Source organism: Apteryx rowi, unplaced genomic scaffold (genome assembly GCF_003343035.1).
Source record: "Apteryx rowi isolate R43461 unplaced genomic scaffold, aptRow1 scaffold_27, whole genome shotgun sequence".
Classification (NCBI taxonomy): domain Eukaryota; kingdom Metazoa; phylum Chordata; class Aves; order Apterygiformes; family Apterygidae; genus Apteryx; species Apteryx rowi.
In genome coordinates, this window is record NW_020449085.1 from 1053263 (window position 1) to 1072134 (window position 18872).

General features: G+C 40.5%; 1 protein-coding gene across 1 annotated transcript in view; it reads right to left on the reverse strand.

Annotated features, from left to right (window-relative positions):
* Positions 1-18872, reverse strand: part of MYO9A (myosin IXA) — a 191584-nt gene that overhangs the window by 114331 nt on the left and 58381 nt on the right. Inside the window, exons 4-8 of the mRNA XM_026068429.1 lie at positions 15288-15350; positions 11956-12055; positions 9414-9470; positions 4733-4830; positions 1386-1512 (exon numbers count right to left, since the gene is read on the reverse strand). Coding sequence (XP_025924214.1) covers positions 1386-1512; positions 4733-4830; positions 9414-9470; positions 11956-12055; positions 15288-15350 — 445 coding nt within the window. The remainder of the gene's footprint in view (positions 1-1385; positions 1513-4732; positions 4831-9413; positions 9471-11955; positions 12056-15287; positions 15351-18872) is intronic.

An 18872-nucleotide genomic window follows, 5' to 3' on the forward strand; every position in this document is an offset into this window, starting at 1 on the left:
AGTTATAGCGCAATAGCAGTTTGAGGGAAGGAATGAGAGAGGACCAAATGTGCACAGCAGGGCATCTCCTGATGCTATCACAAAATGAGCAGAAATTACTCTTGCACACCTTCCAGCTAGCATTTGAAGGAGCTTAGGAGGTCTAAGAGGTACACAGCTTTTTTCATCATCCATGGCAGCTGGCATYTCTGAGTGTTCCCCAGTGTTTCAGCAAGATGGGATATGATGGGAATCAGTCAGGTGAGACGTGCCAAGGATAAGTTTGGGGTGATGACAGCAGTTTAGGACAATAACAAAGGAATAAAGATTATATAGTTGTCATAACTGACTTCAGAAGCCTTTGGAGTTACAAGTGGTTTTGAGCATTTAAAGAAAAGTGAGAGGGCAAGGAGAGCTTCTGGCCCTCTGGATCCAAATCAAGAGAGTTTGACCTTTGCTCTTCAGTGTGGAAGGCAAGTGCCAAACAAGTTGGCTCATTTGTTAAGTGAAATGTTTTCTCAYGAACCAATAATGCCACAGCTTCATAACCCGTACTGGCTAGCAGAGTAGCTTTAGGAGGAGCTTGGTACTTTTGCACTGATTTACAAAACTGAATGTGGCCCTGGGCCCTCCAGGCTGAGGAACTGAAACCTTTCCCAATGACACCGGCACAGCCGTAATCCACAGAGGACAAAGTGCTCCTAAAGCAGTAAAACTGCAGATAGGATCAACAGGCTGAAAACAGTTTAGATAAATTCATGGATAATAGGTCCATAAACGGCTAGCAAAGAGAACAGGCTGGGATGCAGCCTCTAGCAGGCCAGATAAAACCTTTGTGGATGCTGGCAGAGTAATGAGGACAACAGACAGCAAAACATAGCCAGGCTTGTGTGTTTTCCCTCTAGCATCTCCTAGTGTCACTACTGGAAAGAGAAGAGTGGGCTGGATGGACCATCAGTCCTACCAATTGCTCTAGCTTCTTGACTGGTTCCTTATGCAAGTATTGGAACAGACATCAGGAGCATTGAGGAATTTTGGTGAGGGAGGTGATGGCTGGCAATTTAAGAAAATACTATGCTGAATAGCAGGTTTTCTTTCCTCCTAGCACTGGTTTACAATCTTCTAAATTTTAATTACAGAAACAATATTTTCAGTAAATTATACAGTATACTGAAGCCAAAGTAGTAATAATAGTAAGATTAGGGGAAAAAAAGAAATATTACACCAGAAGCCCCACCAAAAATCATTAGAACTTTTCACTGACTGACAAACAAGAACAGCCAATATTACTGGTTACCACAAGAGAACATATTCTTCAGTGAAAATGGCAATAAATTCTATTATAAAATAAAGGTAGTTCATTAGAGGGACATGCAAGCATTACAGGACGGAAAGCAAAGGCTTACCTCCAGCAGGTCTGAGACAATAGGTAGTACTTCAGGGTTACAAATATCTATCGAGTCATCCCGATACGTTTTCTTTTTGTAACGGATGTTACCCAGATGTAGTATCGCAGACAAGAGAGAGAAAATTCTAAAGAGAAAAAGGAGAACTCAGTTTGTTGTCTTTCTTAAARCTAATGAAAACACCCCCACGTTTTCCATATCAAACTTTGCTACAAAACTTTATCAAGCATTTATCGAATCCCATCACAATGGAAACTGCAAAACTACAAAAACACTTCCAAATACTGTTTAAGCGAATGCAGCATTTCTCAGTCCACTTCTTGYACTACTTAATATTTTGTCCCTTCTACAACACCTTTCATCCTCACACCTCAAAGTGGCATCTTCCTATTTAACTTGCTCATCTTATGTCCAATCTGAAGCAGTTTCTGCCCATAATCTCCAAACACTTGCTCAAAACAAGCCTCCAATCTGCGTCACGCAAAATTTCATTTTCACTTAATCAAGACTGAACTTGCCCAGCATCAGTACACCCTCTCGGATCTAGTCCCAGCTTGGAAGCCTGCACAAAAGGGCTTAAATGCTTTTATTATACATAAGCAAATTAAGACAGACCAAAAAAATTACTGCTCCCATCAAATTTATCTAACCAACTTTTCTTTTTTTTGGTAGTTTGGTAATTTTTTAAGTGATATCCTTACTCCTACAATGTCCGCTCTTTGAGACTATCCAGCCATAGCTGACTTCAGCTATAACCTGTGTGTCCCTAGCTCTGCACACTCAGGAAAGCTAAAAACAAACAGAAGTGAATTCTATTTTACATATACATATGTGTGTGTGCGCATGTACCCGTGTAAGTAAAAACATACATGGCATAATAAGGCATATCTAAACTAATCCACTGATTAGGGCAAAGATCTTGCAGAGATATAATAAGTAAGAGTGACATTTGGCTACAGTTTTAAGAACCCCAAAAGGGATCATTACAATAATTTAGTCTGATCTCCAGCATAAAAAATAAAAATAAAAAAGAACATAAAACTTCAGCTAGCAACTCTCGCCTCAAATCCATAAATTCTCATTCAGAAAAATTAGCTTTTAATCATCTTCCTGGTCTCCTACCATGACTTCTACCACTTGCGTCTATTTGCTGTAACAGGACTACAGAGCATGTTGTAATAAACAGGAGTCTAGGAAACAAATCAGATCACTTTGTTTAAATAATGTGCTGTTGTTATTTATCATTCTTCTAGTATTTCTTTGGGCAAAGGGAACATATTTTCTGGAAATTATTCAATATTATATTTTGTAAGAGATAATATCACATATTTGGTAATGAGATATGCAATAGGACTAGAGCAAGAATACAAACATGTGATTTCTCCCTTGAAACTTCAACTTGCTTTTAGTCCTTTTTTAACTCATAATTTGTTATTTTCGGCAAGGTGCTTATCACTYGGTGATGACTTTAAGGCTGAGTCGGTAAGACTGACAGCTAAGGAACAATCTTTTTTGCTTGTACATTTGGTGCATTCAACCTGGAGGCACCATGGTTTGATTGGTAGTGTAGACTCAGGACCTTTGAGACGTGGATTTGAGTCCTAGCCATGCCACCAGCTGTCTGGACAATACAGTTTCTCCTCTTCAAGCCTAACCTTCCTTATCTCTAAAATACTGATTCCTTACCATGAACTACGTTGCTGCAATTAAAAACATTTTTCCAAACGTGAAGCCCCACRCTTTGCTATAAATAATCACTTCATAAAGTAAAATAATACTTAAAATGTCCATGTTTTTTATACTCAGTTGAGATGCTTACTTTTTCTTCTTACAGGTGTACAATGCTAAGTAGAATAAATTCACTCTCATAGTGAAGAACCCGTTATTTTTTCTTAAGAAAGGCAAGTGCGTTTTTGACAAGACACAGCAGGACACGTGCAAGAACTTGTCCACCAAGTAAGTTATTGCACAGTAAACCAAAATGTGACGTTACAGTGACRTCCTACTCCATTCTCTACAGACATTTTGCGATGGGTTTAGCCCATCGATTAAACTAGCTTACTGTACAGCAATTTTGCACAGTAAGCAGGCTTTAAAACAGGCCTTATATATAAAATAGGCTTTATATAAAGTGGATAGACATGAAAGATGGGGAACCAAGAAGTCACATAACATATTCGCACTAACAGCATGCATATTTGGGTTTGTGCATGCATGTGCAAAGTAGACAGAAAAAGAAGTTATTAATTTCATAATGAATTTATTATGCTTAGGATAAAGGATGAAGAAGATTTTCAGATGGGTGAAACAGTTTTATACTGGAGTAGAAGGTGGGACATTATGTCCCACAGTCAAGGGCTTCTAACTGATGGCTCAGGCACCTTGCTCATACACATGAAAAAGAAAGAAAAAYGATGCTTAAAACAAAAGGAGGTAATCCACTCAGCTGCAAAAAATGTTAGCATCTTAAACTTCATTTACCCTAGGTGATGAATAGGGTTTCAAGTGCCATTAGCACAAAGCAGTAATTCCCTGTTGCCACATATTTCAAACAGAAAGGAAAATGTGTTCATTAAATTATGGTTCAAGCTGTTTTACTCATTGCAAAAGTGCAATATTTTCTTGTGGTGTTCCAGTTACTGATTTGCATTTCAGTGACACTGGTAATGTCAAAAACAATATTCACTTTAAGGTCATTTTTTTATTATATATTTTTTTGCTACRCATTAACTACTTGGTCAAATTGGTTCAAACCTTCTCAAGACTGTCAACCAATGAAGTACACCAACAATTAACACTACAAGAATTATTTTATGGTTTCAGTTGAAGAGGATCCTCATGCAAAGCATGTAATTCTTTGCAGCCCGTGGAAGACAGTATTGCAATCCAACAGCCTGGGTTTTCAACCAGCACTTCCACTAACTTGGTGGATGAAGGCCTGGTGGCAACACCCTTCTACAAAACTGGCAGGTCCCCGCAAAGGATTAGACACGACTAGCAAATAAAAGGTTACAACTAGGGTTTCTGATTACACCAGTATCTGGATTCATGATACGCGGAGTAAGGCACATATATTCACAAATAGTTCAAAAATACTTCGAGGTGCCAACCTCCTGCAGCCCCTCAACTTGCATAACCAGAATTGTTATCTACACTGACAATGGGCGTATTTTGCTTATACCTTTAAATATTGTTTACTCCTCTATTGTGTGAAGGTGCAACTGTTTTACTCCTCCTCCCATCAGCATTCTGATACACTATATAGAGCCCAGTAGAGTCAAGTTAGCATAAGTCATGTGCATTATCTCATTTATTATGGATACTATTAATGCGGAAAAGAAACTCACTGTCTGCGAGTCTTGGGAAGAAACCCCACCATCTCCATGGCTAGTTGTAAGCGCTCAAAGTCATGCTTCAAGTCCTCCCCTTCAACGGAGAAACAGTCCTGTTGGGTTCAAAGAGAAAGATGAAGCATTTAAAGAAATTAAGATCAGAACAGGTCCAGATGGYCAATTCAGCACTCCATAAATATCATTTAGTAATTTCCATGCCTTTTATCAGCGACTAGAACATTTCCAATCTGGCGCTGGGAAATGAGATATACGGGAGGCCCCATAAACATTATGGGGAAGAATACCCAGCCCTTCCGACGCTTCCTCCCCCCACACGTACGCTTCGAACGCTTTGTTCGCTCCTCCAGTGTTGCTTTGAATGCCTGTTCCACAGTGCCACAGCGGATATAGCAAGTACCACGTATGCAATGCAACAAAAGGCCAGGATTAGCTCAAGTGGCAACGCAGAATTTCTCTTCTTAAATATTGCAAAGAACACACAATGAAAAAAATTTWAAAAAAAATTTTAATCAAGCGGTCAGGAAGAATTTGCTTATATGACTTTATTGGAAAGCTGGCTGGAGAGCAAATGTAAATGCTATAACTATGCGGCACTAACTTCCCATGCGGACGTTTTCACTCCACATTGTGTTTTTGTCTTGCGTAGCAAGCTGTCCTTCAAATCTGCTTTCTTTCAAAGGACTCTGCACCTAAACCACACATCACACTGTCACACCTATTTTAGAATAACCTGGACCGTAGCAGGGGCTACTTTGGAATAGCTTTGCCACAACAACTTGTTTGGCTGCTTTCTCGTGCAGGTAAGTCTTTATCTCAACTCTATGTTTTAGCCTCTAAAGAAAGAGGTAAGTCACACCAATACTACAAACAGCACTGGAAGAGTGTCAGTGTGGGAGAATTAGCATCCAAAAAGGATGTGAATTAGCAACAATATGAAGTATGTTATACATTTACAGGCAGTTTATTCCAGATTAATTGTCCTGGTTCATTAGGACTTCCTACAGCTAAATAGGAAGAATTCACTTTTAAAGTATTTCAAAAATAAAATGTGATTTCATGTAAAGTATCAGTGAAATGAAATGCTGCACAGGAAAGCAAAAGTTTTATATATTTAACTTGATTCCAAAAACCCACCCATTTTTTCAAAACGGCAGCAATGAGGGAATTTGAAACCCACTAAATTTCATATCTCAGGGAGGCCAATGTTTCGAGGCTGAAGGCTTTATTTTTCTGAATCCTCCCCAAACCGATGGCAGTCACCGATACTTTCAGAGAAAACAGTGGAATTCAGGTTACATTCTGGGCCCAAATAAAATCATCCTGCTTCAATATTTAGGAAGCATATTTAAATTAATTCTCCTTAATGAGTACATAAATTAATAATGCCAAGTACTTTTTGTGTGATTTGGCTCACCTTAGGCCCATGTGTGATCTATTACTCTATCCCTCTTCATAGCCTATATTTAATCCTTTCTTTACGTTGCTACCTAAGAAAACCCCCAGTCTCCAAATCAAAATTGGGTTATTGTGTAAGACCCAATATATGCTATGTTAAACCTCAGAATAGCRTACTGCCACTTGAACTGAGACTTTTTACAAATTAATCTAGGCACATAATTTAAAAAAAATTATCTACAGTTACAGCGACAATGAATTAAGTAGCCGGATCGACAGTTTGGCGCATTTGTCTGTAAAACATATGCGCCACGTGAGCAAGCGTGCACAAACTTTTGCACAAATGGTTCTGAAAATCTGCACCAAACAGAGCTAAAAGAGCCCTACAGCGAACCTCATTAAATGGATACCAAGTAATCACAGGATATTGACTGTTACACGAAAACAGACACTCACGCTCACTTATAAAGTTATTTTATAGTACCAGCTTTGTGGCTCGCTGCACCCGTATGCAATTAAAGCCTTGCAACTACATCCCTGGTATTCTTGTTTTTCATCCCACCAGTTAGTCTCATTACAGCGATAGTTACTGATTATGGGGCACAATTGTTATTTAAAGTATGTATTTCAAAAAAGTTACCTCCTCATACACAATTGCCCCATCCCTAAGAGCTAGAGAAGTCCAGTGCACTGTCATAAACCTAGTTCAACTGAAAAATAAAGTCTAAAACTGTTATCAGTGGTCTTCAGGCACGACAATTTTATATTGCACTGACAAAGAGAATTTAGAAAAGGTGGCCAACAGTAGGAATATCTTGCACGATTTTTAAAACCATGCGCAATATCAATGCATATCGGGTCTAAAATTTAATTAGAACATAACGGGCTTGCATCTGCTTAGAAAATACTCAAAAGAGTGAATTTTTCACTATTGCAATTTACCCGTTTTAACTGAGCACAGGTGCATAAGCTAACTATGCATATAACTTACTCAAAGGAGCGCAGCACAGGTAACTACACTCTAGTCCAGCAAGACCAGCAGGGATCACCAATGGACTATCTATACCATAAAAGATTAGGATAAAGAGTTTTCACTTCTCACTCTGTTTTGGCCCAAGCTGACACTGAACAAAGACTGCTAGATCATAGGTAATAAATTGCAAGACTCTCTTCGAATCCTTGCAGCTGCTACCTCAAGAGGCTGCGGTGGACAACGGGCTTCCTTGGCCAACACAAAAATGCTGAGGATAATTTGGAGAGGTTTTCACATCCCTCAAGGTGGTACTTGGAATCTGCATGAYGCAAACATATCTGCAAATAAGACTTGCAAAAAGCTTTTAAGATACCAAGCACCGGTTTTGCTGACAATCTACTTTCCGGGAAACCATTTCTTTAGGTGGCATCGTTCTTCCAAACTGAAGTCACAAGTCAACAGTGACATACTAGAGCTGGCTCAGAAGTTATATGACCCAAGCCAAAGGCACTTTAATTAACAGTTTACATAATAATTGCAGAACTCGTTCATCCGTATGGAAAGGCTTTTTGCAAACCATCTCTTTAAAAGCAGATGCTACATGCAGTATTTCACCTTTGTACTATGCTTTTTTTCCTAATGGATAATTTTTCAAGAGTTTCCTTGATATTATGGCAGACAAGTGTTAAAAGGCCTTTGCCTGCATGCTAAACTAGTCATCAATATGCTGCTGGGGCAATTAGTTCCCTGGCTTCTTCCAAGCAAAAGTAAGTCCCTTGCTTACTGTCATTAAATTGAAGCAACCATGTATTTCCATGAAAAGTTTAAAGAAGATATAATAGGGGGTTCTTTATAAATGGGACTTCTAAAGCAGTTAAAGGTCTCCTGCTTTGGCATTAATCCCTTTAGTCCTAGCATGGTGACAGGGAAAAGCCCAGAGTATGTTTAAAGGTGCATCATCACTGAAGAAAAGAGGTGATTTACCATGAAAACCACAGAAAACAATACAGAGCAACCTAAAGTACCTGAGGAGATGAAGAGACAAATTGCACACAGGTTTGCTATGCAAAATACGGCCACTGAATCGTGGCACCCACGCTGCTGAGCTGGCACCGCATTATTTGCCCTTCCCCGGTCGAGGGGAACATGTCAACGCTGGGCTTTGCTTTTCTTGCAATAGCTCCAATTAATTGTTCGAACCGATTCCTTAAGCAATTAAAATCTTTGAAGCCTACAGCATACCGAGGCATACGGTGGAACAGCCACTTTGCCCTCCCTCTCTCGCAGGGCCTCCTAAGGATGCCAATATTCGAATTTTCTTTAAGCTTTAGGGAGTTCGGCTCCCTTCCCCTCCCGCGGAAGGAGGCTCTGCAGCTGCAATCTCGCTGCTCAACCTGCGCGTTCAGCCGCGGTGAAATACAGCCCTGCTCAGATTGCCCACGTGTTCTGTCGGATACCTATTTGGGAACCGTTAAGCAAGCGGCGACAGCAGCAGCAGCAACATGCAGTCGATTTAAAGCATGCTTCCCGGTGCAAGGCAAAAGCGACGGGGACCACGGCACGGACATGTCTGCAGGCCATGCAAAGCCGAGGCAGGGTGCCCGCCAAGGCCGCCGTCCCGGGCTTCGGCGCGGCGGAGGAGCCGGGGAAGGGGGAGAAGCTCCCCGTGCCCTTTTCTGGTTAGATCGATTTGGAAAGGGCTCAGGGGTTGAGCTGGACGGTAACTATTTCCAAACAAAGACTTGGTTGCGTTTCCAGTAATATCAGGATCCGATTTTCTCACAGATGGGGAGGCCGGGGGGCTGCGTTTGGTTTTATCTTTTTATTTTTATTCTTTTTTCTTTTTCCTAGAAGCTGGCAGGCAGATACACTGCTGCAGCCACTGCGAGAACTGCCGTTAAAACGAGCCAGCTCTCAGCGCTCCTGGAGACTGAGCTGCTCTTTTATCAGAAAGCAATTTCAATTTTCACAATATTGCCATCTCACAAATATTCCGCAACACGATTTATAAGAAAAACCAACCAATGTGCATTATATCAAAAAGTCACAGCTATTCGCTCAGACTAGATGCCCAAGCTAACCCAAAAAAGAGGCTTTCCAGAAGCAAGCAACCAAAAAAAAAGGGCAATGGAAAGAATATCGATATTGTCCCGAGCTAAAACACGAGCAACATCGCCGCAGGGCGGAGAGGGTTATCGACAGGTTAAAATTAAGCTGAGTTTGGCCTCCTCCTCGGGTCTGGGCGCAGCGAGCGAGCAAAGCAGCAGCCCGGCGCCAGCGAGGCGGAAGGGCGCGTGTTGTACTGACCGGCTCCGCGTCGCAGCAATAGTCCTCCCAGCTCTGCCTGCGGGGTCTCCTCGTCAGCTGAAAGCAAGGCGGACCGAGTTAGGCAGCATTCCCACCGAACGTTCGGACCATGATTTCTCATGCTGCAAGCCTAATAGGTTTTTTTTTAAGAGCATTAAACTTCCGCAGTTGAAAAAGCTGGGTTTACCTAGAGGCAAGCGGAAGAGCAGGTTTGTGTTCCTGCTCTCAAGCTCTGCTGCAGACGGGTTCCCGTGCTGCAAAACCGTCATCCCGTGACAAATTAACAAGCAACACTGGGAAGCTTTGGGGGAAGTTTTATTTTTTCCAATCAGACAGTGATGCAGTTTAAAAAAAAAAAAAAGATCCCAACAGTGCAGGACATGTCTGCTTTCAGGAACCGGTGAGCAGTCCCGAGAGGGAGAAAGATTCGGCACCAGAGCTTCAGATTCCAGCACCGAGCTGAAATTAAACTAAATAAGGACCCAGTCCTGCAAATTACTAATTTCCGTATGGATTAAYACGAATAAGCAGCACAGAATATGTTCAGCAAGTTGCAGGGTAGGACTGCTATCAGTCTTATCTGACAGGCAGAAGTCATCCAAACCCAGGAGATATTATAAGCAAAGTTGTTCATAAAAAAGTGAAAATATTTTTTCCACCTTGCTTTCTATATTTACATCAACAAAATGACAGAACATTTTATGTTGAAATATCTGAATAGATTATTTCTCATCTGCAATGCAAAATACAATTTTATATTGCATAACACAACGTGAACTGAGGAACCTGGGAAAAAGAAAATAATTCTTGCCTCAAGGACTAAGTCAGTCCTTGAGTTAAAGGAATCTGTTTCAATGCTTTATAGCTTTATAATTTTAATTTTTAAACTTTTACAGTAAACTTTTATGTTCATCTCCAGTTGGCTCTTTTTCCTTTTTAATAGGTAGGGATTTCTCCCTGACACATTTAAGAAGTTACTGTGAATGCTCACGGGTCATGTTATTACATTGCCCTTTTATATTTCCAGAGTTTACATCCCTATTAAGCTTCCTCTTTTTTCTGTTTTCTCYTTATTTTGCTTTTTCCCCTTTGACTAAAGGACATGGGAAAGATGTTATTGCATTGTTAGAAAGCCTTAATATGAACCGGTGCACTGAACATATTTAAAGGAGCTATTTTCACATAATTCTCAATGCAAACTTGTCTCTCAAATACTAACAATAAGTGTAATAAAATGATTATGATCAAAAACCTAAATATCCAAAACATCACTATGCTGCATACATTGCATTTACTTAAGTCCAGAGCCTACTTTCATGATCCATTGGACGTAGCTTAGCATCTTTCTGCAGTCTACTTGTCCACAGGATCATAACGTAGATTAAAACACGTTTCAACCTAAAATATCTCATTCCTATCAGATCAACACATTATATGCCATTGGATTTACTATATTGCTTAAAGCATTATGGACCTTCAAATTTTAACTGCTACTATTAAAAAAAAAAAAAAAGAAGAAGAAGAATTAATTAAAAGCAATGTTTTAGAGTAACATAAAACTACCGGATTGCCCAACAAAATCTGCAAAACTGCCAAAACATTCAATCCAAATTATCTTGGCACTTTCYGACTTCAAAACTGCAGCACAGATGGTCGTAAAGAACACACCATGTTCTCCAACCTCTGCAGCGCATACGGATGCAGAAGGCCCAAGCACAGAGACACAGCAAAAGCCTGAAACTCTTAATATGTTACTCATTTGTGCGAGTTTCCTGAGCCTGCTAAGTGTGGGTGGTAGTCATTAATATTACAATATATTTTGACTTTGATAGCCCACTTTAAAGACCTTAAAAAAGCCCTGAGTAATTGAAACATTTTACAGAGTTAAACTGTATTTCTAGAAAGACTAAAGGCTATTTGTATTGTACTGTGCTTATAAGCTTCTCTCTCACTTCTAGGTCAACTTGCTTTTTACTGCTACTCAAGTTTCCATTCCAAGAAAATTGCAATGACACTTTTTAAAAATCATTGTACAAGGTAACTACAGTTCCACATATTCCTACTCCATTTTTTTTTGAGCCAAAAGCAGCATCAATTGATAACAGCATCTTAAATACCTAAAGCAAATTAGATTTTCTGAAGCATGAATTTAGTTGTCCAATGGTAGCAGCTCACTCATTTTTAATTCACACATTTTCTACGGTTTCTATGGGGCTTTTTTTGCTTATATTAAACTTATTATATTGTTAAATTCCAAGGATCACGCTAACAGACAGCCACAGAGCTACAGAATTAGGACTACCCTCATGCAAGATATTATACCCTAAGGACCAACTGGTAACAAATGGACACGTTTTTGTCTTTTCTTCTACTCAGAAGACAGATGTGAACGCCTAAACAACATTCATACAAAGAACAGGTAAAATATTACTGCTTCTCCCTCTGACAGTTTCTTTATTGGCATTAAGTAGCGGCAATAGCAAAGGCAGCAGGTCAACAGAGCTGAGCGCCTGTTGCAAAGCCGCCCGTACAGTAGTCCCACCTGGTTGAGGTAATGGTACTCCTCAGGCTGCTTAAGATGAAAAGCTGATCTTTCTTCCTCGCTCGCTCCTGCCAGGAGGTAATAAAATACATGGTAGTTCCTGGTAACAAATAAAAACGACGTTAAACTTGAAAGCAAGTATCAGCCTTAAGCAGAGAAGCACAGGTAAACACCGTAAGCTGATTTCCCAACTTGTCAACTCAGGCTTGCGTGTACAACTTGAGCACGCAAGGGGAAGATGACACTTTTTTATGTTAGCAGGGTGACTTTGATAGAAGTCAGCAATTTAGTGGACAGGACAGCAAGAAGATAAAACCCTAAAAAATTCATGAATTTGGAAAGGACACAGAGGAAATGGTCAAATGTGTCTTGAATGAGATGCATCTGTTTCCTGGACATCTAAGAGACCTGCTGAAACCAAATACACCACGCGACCACCCAGTTTTCAGCAAACCGGGAGCAATCTGAAGTCCATGCCACTTTTCCGTGGGTGGACTTCCCATAAACACAGTTTATATGATGATACAATCCAGCCGTGGTCCCTTGAAAGACACCCTGCTGCTGTGACAACTAGCAGTCACTGAAGCCCTGTGCCACTAGAGCCCTCCGAGTCCCAGAAGAGCTCAACCTCTGTCCTCGTTTCATCTGGGCTGCTAACCTGGCCTGAGGCAGAAATGGATGAAAAAGCCCTGAACCCGATTTACAAAGGCCTTAGAGGGTTCAAAGTCCAAACCGTGTTGCAAAGATTGGAACATTTAACGCAGGCAGTAGTTTAGAGAGCAGCTCACATCCAGTTTGCACTGCTGCAAAAGATCAGACCAGGGTAATGGAGAATTAGGTCCTCTGTTCCATGCAAGGACATCCACCGCCCAACAATATACTTCAAGGATTCCTAGATAACATAGGTGTGTTTTCCTCCAGAAGCGTGTGCAATGACTGTATATTTGTTAGAATCAAAACAACATACTTCCTTAAAATGCAGAAATTACTTCTTTTTTAAAAAAACCTTTATTGCCACAAAGAAGCCAATAATTTCGCAGTCACAGTATTGTATGTCAGAACGGAAAATCTGTTTTTATGGCTACTAAAATATTCAAAATACTTGAATATTACTAATATTAAAAACACACCAAATGACACGCATCTGTTTTGCTTCAAAGTGGCTATAAAGCCCTTAGTGCTAACAGTACAACAGTATTTCTAAAATTAAAACATTGCTTTTATGTCAGACATTTTCCAAGTGAAAACATATTTAGTTATCTTACAACGCTCCAAAGTACATTTGTCAAATTTGAGGCTGTACGCCATTTAACTTTGGGATCAATCCATCAGCATTTGGGGAGACTTCACGCACCAGATCCTTTGGTTGGTGAAGGATGAGTTACGACATTCAGCTGAGTGACAAGAATCTCCCACCCATACACAAGATTTAACATAGACCTCCGCAAGAACAACTACCTCCAAGGGGAGCACAGGCAGAGGTGCCAAGAGCTGAGAGACATCAGAAGACAGAAAGTTCACTATCTTTTGCATTAGAAGCAGCAAATTTGTTTAAAATCAGAGTAATAATTACCGAGAAAGGAGTACCTAACAGAAAAATAAGTTGCAGTTAGGAAAGAGCAATTTGCCTAACTTTGTTGTCTATCTCTAGATTTTTCTAGATGACCTTCTGATGGTTTCAGTGTGCTAAGAAAATAGAATTAAAACAGAATTAAAATACCATCTTCCTCCCAAAATTAGATATTAAATAGTTCACAAGTTCACAAGAAAACAAATGGTATATAATAATCCATATGACAGTAATCATAAAGACAATGGAAAACATAAGTCAAGGACTGTCAATAAAATGAAGAACTTGATTTTCCCCCCTGAGTCGTACGCTGCTCCCAAAACAGGCAGCCACATAGCAAAGAGAGGCTTCTACGGCCAGAAAAAGACTTAGGAAATGAGAACTGAGATCAGGTGGACTTCAGTGCCCAGCTCCAAAATCATACACCAAAAAGCCTGCAGTTCAGTGGCCACCTAAACCAGCTCTGCAGTTCAAACAGCATCTGAAGTTCTGCTCCTGCAGCTGCCCAGGGCCAGGGTGGCCTTAGCAGTCACCTGCTTCTGCCTGACTCCAAGACCCAAGTGGTGGATCCAGAGAGCTGGCAGCTGCTCCCAATCCCATAGCTTTGGGCAGAGCATGCCAACAAAACTGCCTTCTTCCTCAACATGCACGTGAGCTTCCCCCTTCTAAAAACATAGCCAAGGGAAAGGATGGTATTTGCTTTAATAGGAAGCAAATCAGAGGATTTGCTCAGAAGCAAAAAGGGGTTCTGATCTCCGCTTAGCCGGCAGCTTCAAATACATCTGTGCCACCAGCCAGAGAGAGCTAGAAATCAATCTGGGTGGAGATCCCTTCATGTTCCCTGCACATGGAGGAGAGCAAAATCCTTGGGTCTTGGAGACRATCAAAACAAGATGGACTTCTGATTCCAGTTCCTATCACAAGGATTACTTCTACTCTTTCATCCACCCCCACACCCCCACCCCCACACCCCGCCGCACAGATGAAACACACAGCTCATGTTGAAAGCGAGGAGGTTCAGGACACGGAGCTTCCCAGTCCATCAGCTGAGCACCCTGCGTACCAACCCGCAGAACCGCGTCCCCGCTCACCTGCACTCTCCCTGGTGCAAGGCATCCTGCTGCACGCTGGGCTACCTGACAACCCCATGTCAAGAGATGGCACAGAGCTGTTCACCAAAAAGCAGTCTGGACACCAGAGCACTCGCTTAGGAAATGGGAGATGCAACTTTGCAAACCCGCCAGAAAAAGGGAGCTGCACGCAGTTCCCTTGCCTTTAGCACCAGTGCTATTTTACCAGGCTAATGCAGCAAAGCTGGTGCCTCCATCTGCCACAGTTTAAAAAATGCAAATCCTGCTCAGTTATTTCAGAACATTTTTGGCAGGCGGGAGGAGCGTATGGTCTGTCTTCTCCTTGATGCACAGGTATTTACTGTTGCACTTAGTCATTACAGCATGTGTGATCAGAGCTAGTTTAAACACATGCTCAGTGGGCCAGGACGTGAGAAGATACAACTTAATATCATCTACTCCAAATCCAAACTACTAGAGCTTTTGTTGAGTTTTGACTTTTCTCTCCAAGCCAGCGCAGTAGAGAATTTATATACATAATTTATCTTTGAAGCAACTATCATTACATCATTAGAAGTGTGAAAATCCTGAACCCCTTTTGCAGTTAAAACAGAGTTTGGAGCTATCTTTGCCATGCTATCAAGACATTTAAAAATCAAAACCAAACATATAAGCAAAATATAGGCACCTACCGTTCATTGTGTTCCTGATAGACTAGTCTGGATTTCTCCAGAAGATACTTTTCAACATAAGCTCTGGAAGAAAAAATAAAAATGTTATTCATTGACCAAATATTCAATTTAAATGAACACAGCTTTACTGGGACTTTTCAGTTTTAGTATACAAAATAAAAGTTTCAGCCTTGTTTCACTTAGTTATATAAATTTCTTCCTAGGCAGAACAAGCCCAATATTATGTTTGGCTTTTGAGGTTTTTTGGTTTGATACAAAGCCAACACTAACTTGGATATGAAAAACATGATCTCAGATGAGTTAGCCTATGGGCAGGGAGTGCAGGGGGAAATTTTGACAGAAACTAAGAATCTAGGATACCTATTTAATCCAAAGCCAGCAAAATAAAATCGCTTGCAGACCAAGGGTTGTGCACAATCAGATCCTACTTCAACAAGAAATACAGCTGGATACAAAAGTTTGCAAAAGAAGATTTAGCTATAGAATCAGTACTCAAAATATCATTCCCTCTGCCAGAACAGCCGCTTTTCAGTAAAAACTTGGGTTATTAAATTGTGGCTATGGTTAAAAAAAAATTGCAGAAGTTACTTACTGGAGCTTACACTTTATCCTAATAGCCTTCATAATAAACATGCTTAATTTACATATTAATACAAAGCTTTTCTAGCTAAAACAAGATTCAACAGGTTTCCCCCCTACACACACACAGTGCTAARCAGTAATGATAGGGATTTGGAACCTGGAGTTGTAGTTGTCAGCTTTGATGATGCAACTTGAAACACAAGAGCAGAGGCCGTGCTTTTGCAGCTACAGAAGCACAGCGATGTGGCAATGACTTTAGCAGCCATGTGTTTTCAACAGCTGTATTAAGTAGCGTGTACAAGTCAGAAAACCCAATTAACTTTGGATACGGCAGGACAATGAGATGCCCCTACRCTCACTTCTTCACTATGATCTCCAGTTGGGGAACCAGACCTATTCATTGCTTGCGTTCTCAGGAATTCTTCCCTTCTCTCATAAAAGTCACTTGGACGTTCATGTTTTACAAATTTTTATTTTTTAAGTCAAGAAATAAAATTCAGTGTAGACTTGGTAAATGATCAGGGTAGGGAAAAGGGTATTAGAATGTCCCAATCCCACTCAGAGAGCAGTTCAGCCTGGATCAAGTCCACCTGGATCAAGTCCACTGCTCTTGACATTTAATCCTTTCCCCTATGATTTCTGTTCTCATAAGAGACCCAAAAAAAAGTAAGATTCATACAATAATTTAGGTTGGAAGGGTCCTCTGGAGGTCGTATGGTCAAACCCCCTATTTAAAGCATGGCCAACTACCTTTTAATTTTTTTGGGTAGATCCAACCAAAACACTGTTCCAGTAAGATAATCCTTGCTAGGTGCAAAGATCGCAACAAATATATGTCCCAAAAAAGACACTCTTGTAATAGGATAGTGAAAAAGGAAACCAAAATAAGTATAAAAAGTAGACATCCCCAAATGTTTTTTCTTTCCACTGTTGCCAATTACATAAAACTTGTCTCTTCCTTATTCACGGGTTTAATAGCAAAGAAAAGGAACTCCAGCAGTTTGTGCAAAATACTAACCTAGCCATGCTACAGAACCTGTATTTAGCAAACCAGTAATGTCACCTGAAATTTGAGGAGGAATTGAATATACATATACCAACATGCAAAGTACCCAAGCACAATATGCTTGAAAGTGCTAACTCATGGTATTTGTGATAGAGGCTCATGCCATTGCACAAATTTAACATTATACCTTTGCATTGTTGCTTTTTAATTAAATGTCTCCTATCCGGCTCTTCTGCAGGTTTATGGAGTGTTTAAGACRTTGAGGCTTTTGATCATCTTACAGGGACTAAAGACTTTGCAAAGACCTTCCTCCAGAAGGCACTTATCATTGAACAGGACTTATTAAATTCATAAAGCCTTATGGGAACGCACTTAAATGTAGCCATTGCTCATACTCCATCCATTTTAAGCACATCTTCAAAGGCTTAATTTCATGGGGTGGGGTTGGCTACTACTAAGTATCTTGGCTATTGCATATCTTAAGTTTATATTCTCTTCAAGTTCTGGCCATTATACTCAGTTTGTAATCAAATATCCAGCTGCTATTTTCAGACTATGAGCAATGCAAAATTCGGATTCAGGATCACAAATTACAGTTACATGTAACAAAGCAAACAGTATGCACAACACAGGGAGATATTTGACTCAGGTAGCCAGACTCAAAGCTTAAAATCTATGCAAAGCTTAAAAAAAYGAAAACAAACTTGTGAACTTCTTTTTAAGACTAGGGAAACACAGTATTTTATTCTCATCACCCAGGAAGAGCTTTTAAAAATGTCTTTTTGCTGTCAGTGGGGCAGCACTTCAAGCTTGCAGCAAAGCACAGTCACATCACACCATGCAACAAAAGACCTGACAACTGCATTTTTAAAGAAAGGACAGAGCCTTCCTCTTAGTTTTAGGACTAGACCACACTAATACAACGATAATTGGCAGAAACCTGCAAATAACAGTAGAGGCCACTACCGTAGAGCCGATATACCATGACAAGATAATCCATTATTAAGGATTTGTTGGATTCCTGTTACCCCATGTTTAAGTAAGTATTTAAAACTGAGTTTTAAAATTAAAAACTGAGGCTTATCCTTATATAATTGAACTGCTGACCAAAGTTAATAATAATAATAATAATAATAATAATAAAAAAAAATCAGATTAGAAATCGGATGAAAAAACAGTTGCTGGATTGGAAGGTGTATAGACTATTCAAATTCATGCAGAAGGGAAGAAGAAAAAAATGAATGGAAGCTATTCAAGTGATACTGTTCTGCTGGAAAATAAGAAAGAAAAATTTAAAAAGCAATTYGCTAAAAATAGCCACAAAGGCCCAGCTAGCTGCAGAAATAATACAGCCCCTAGAATGCCACTTGCACACTTTATTTCTCAGCTGAGTTAATCAGCCCAGACAGAAAGCAGAGTTAATGTAGCCTTGCTCATTTAAAGCTGGCTTGAGCCACTACAACGTCCTGACACCGAAGAGAGCCACAGGGAAAGCCCAGCTCAGATAAGCCCATCCACAGTGTTTCACCCACAGCTGCCAACGACGCAGCACTTCTGCCACAGCGGAGGGAGAATCTGAGTTTCAGCTGCATTTCCCATGAGTTTGGGGTAGCAGGAGCAACGCGGTCTTGTAGAAGTGGGAAAAAAGAAAAAAGAAAATGTGTGGCAGAAGACAGTAAGAGGGTTGGGGAAAAGATGGACGGAGAGGTTGAGAAATGAGGTGAAGGATAGGAAGAAAAAGAAGAGACAAGGAAAGAGGCATTCTAGGTAYAAGACAAGCAAGCAGACATGAGGAGTCATGACAGGTTGAGCTCCCCAGAACAGCTCTAATGCACATCGGCAGCTGGAGCAGACTTTTGCCCAGGGAAGAGAAGCTGCATYGCTAGAGGAGATTTCTCTGCAAGCTCAAAGCAAGCAAGGAGGTCACTGCAGCTCCCCRTAGCTCTCCAGCTTGGCCACAGGTGGGGAAGCACAACCAGCCCATCTCCACCCACTAA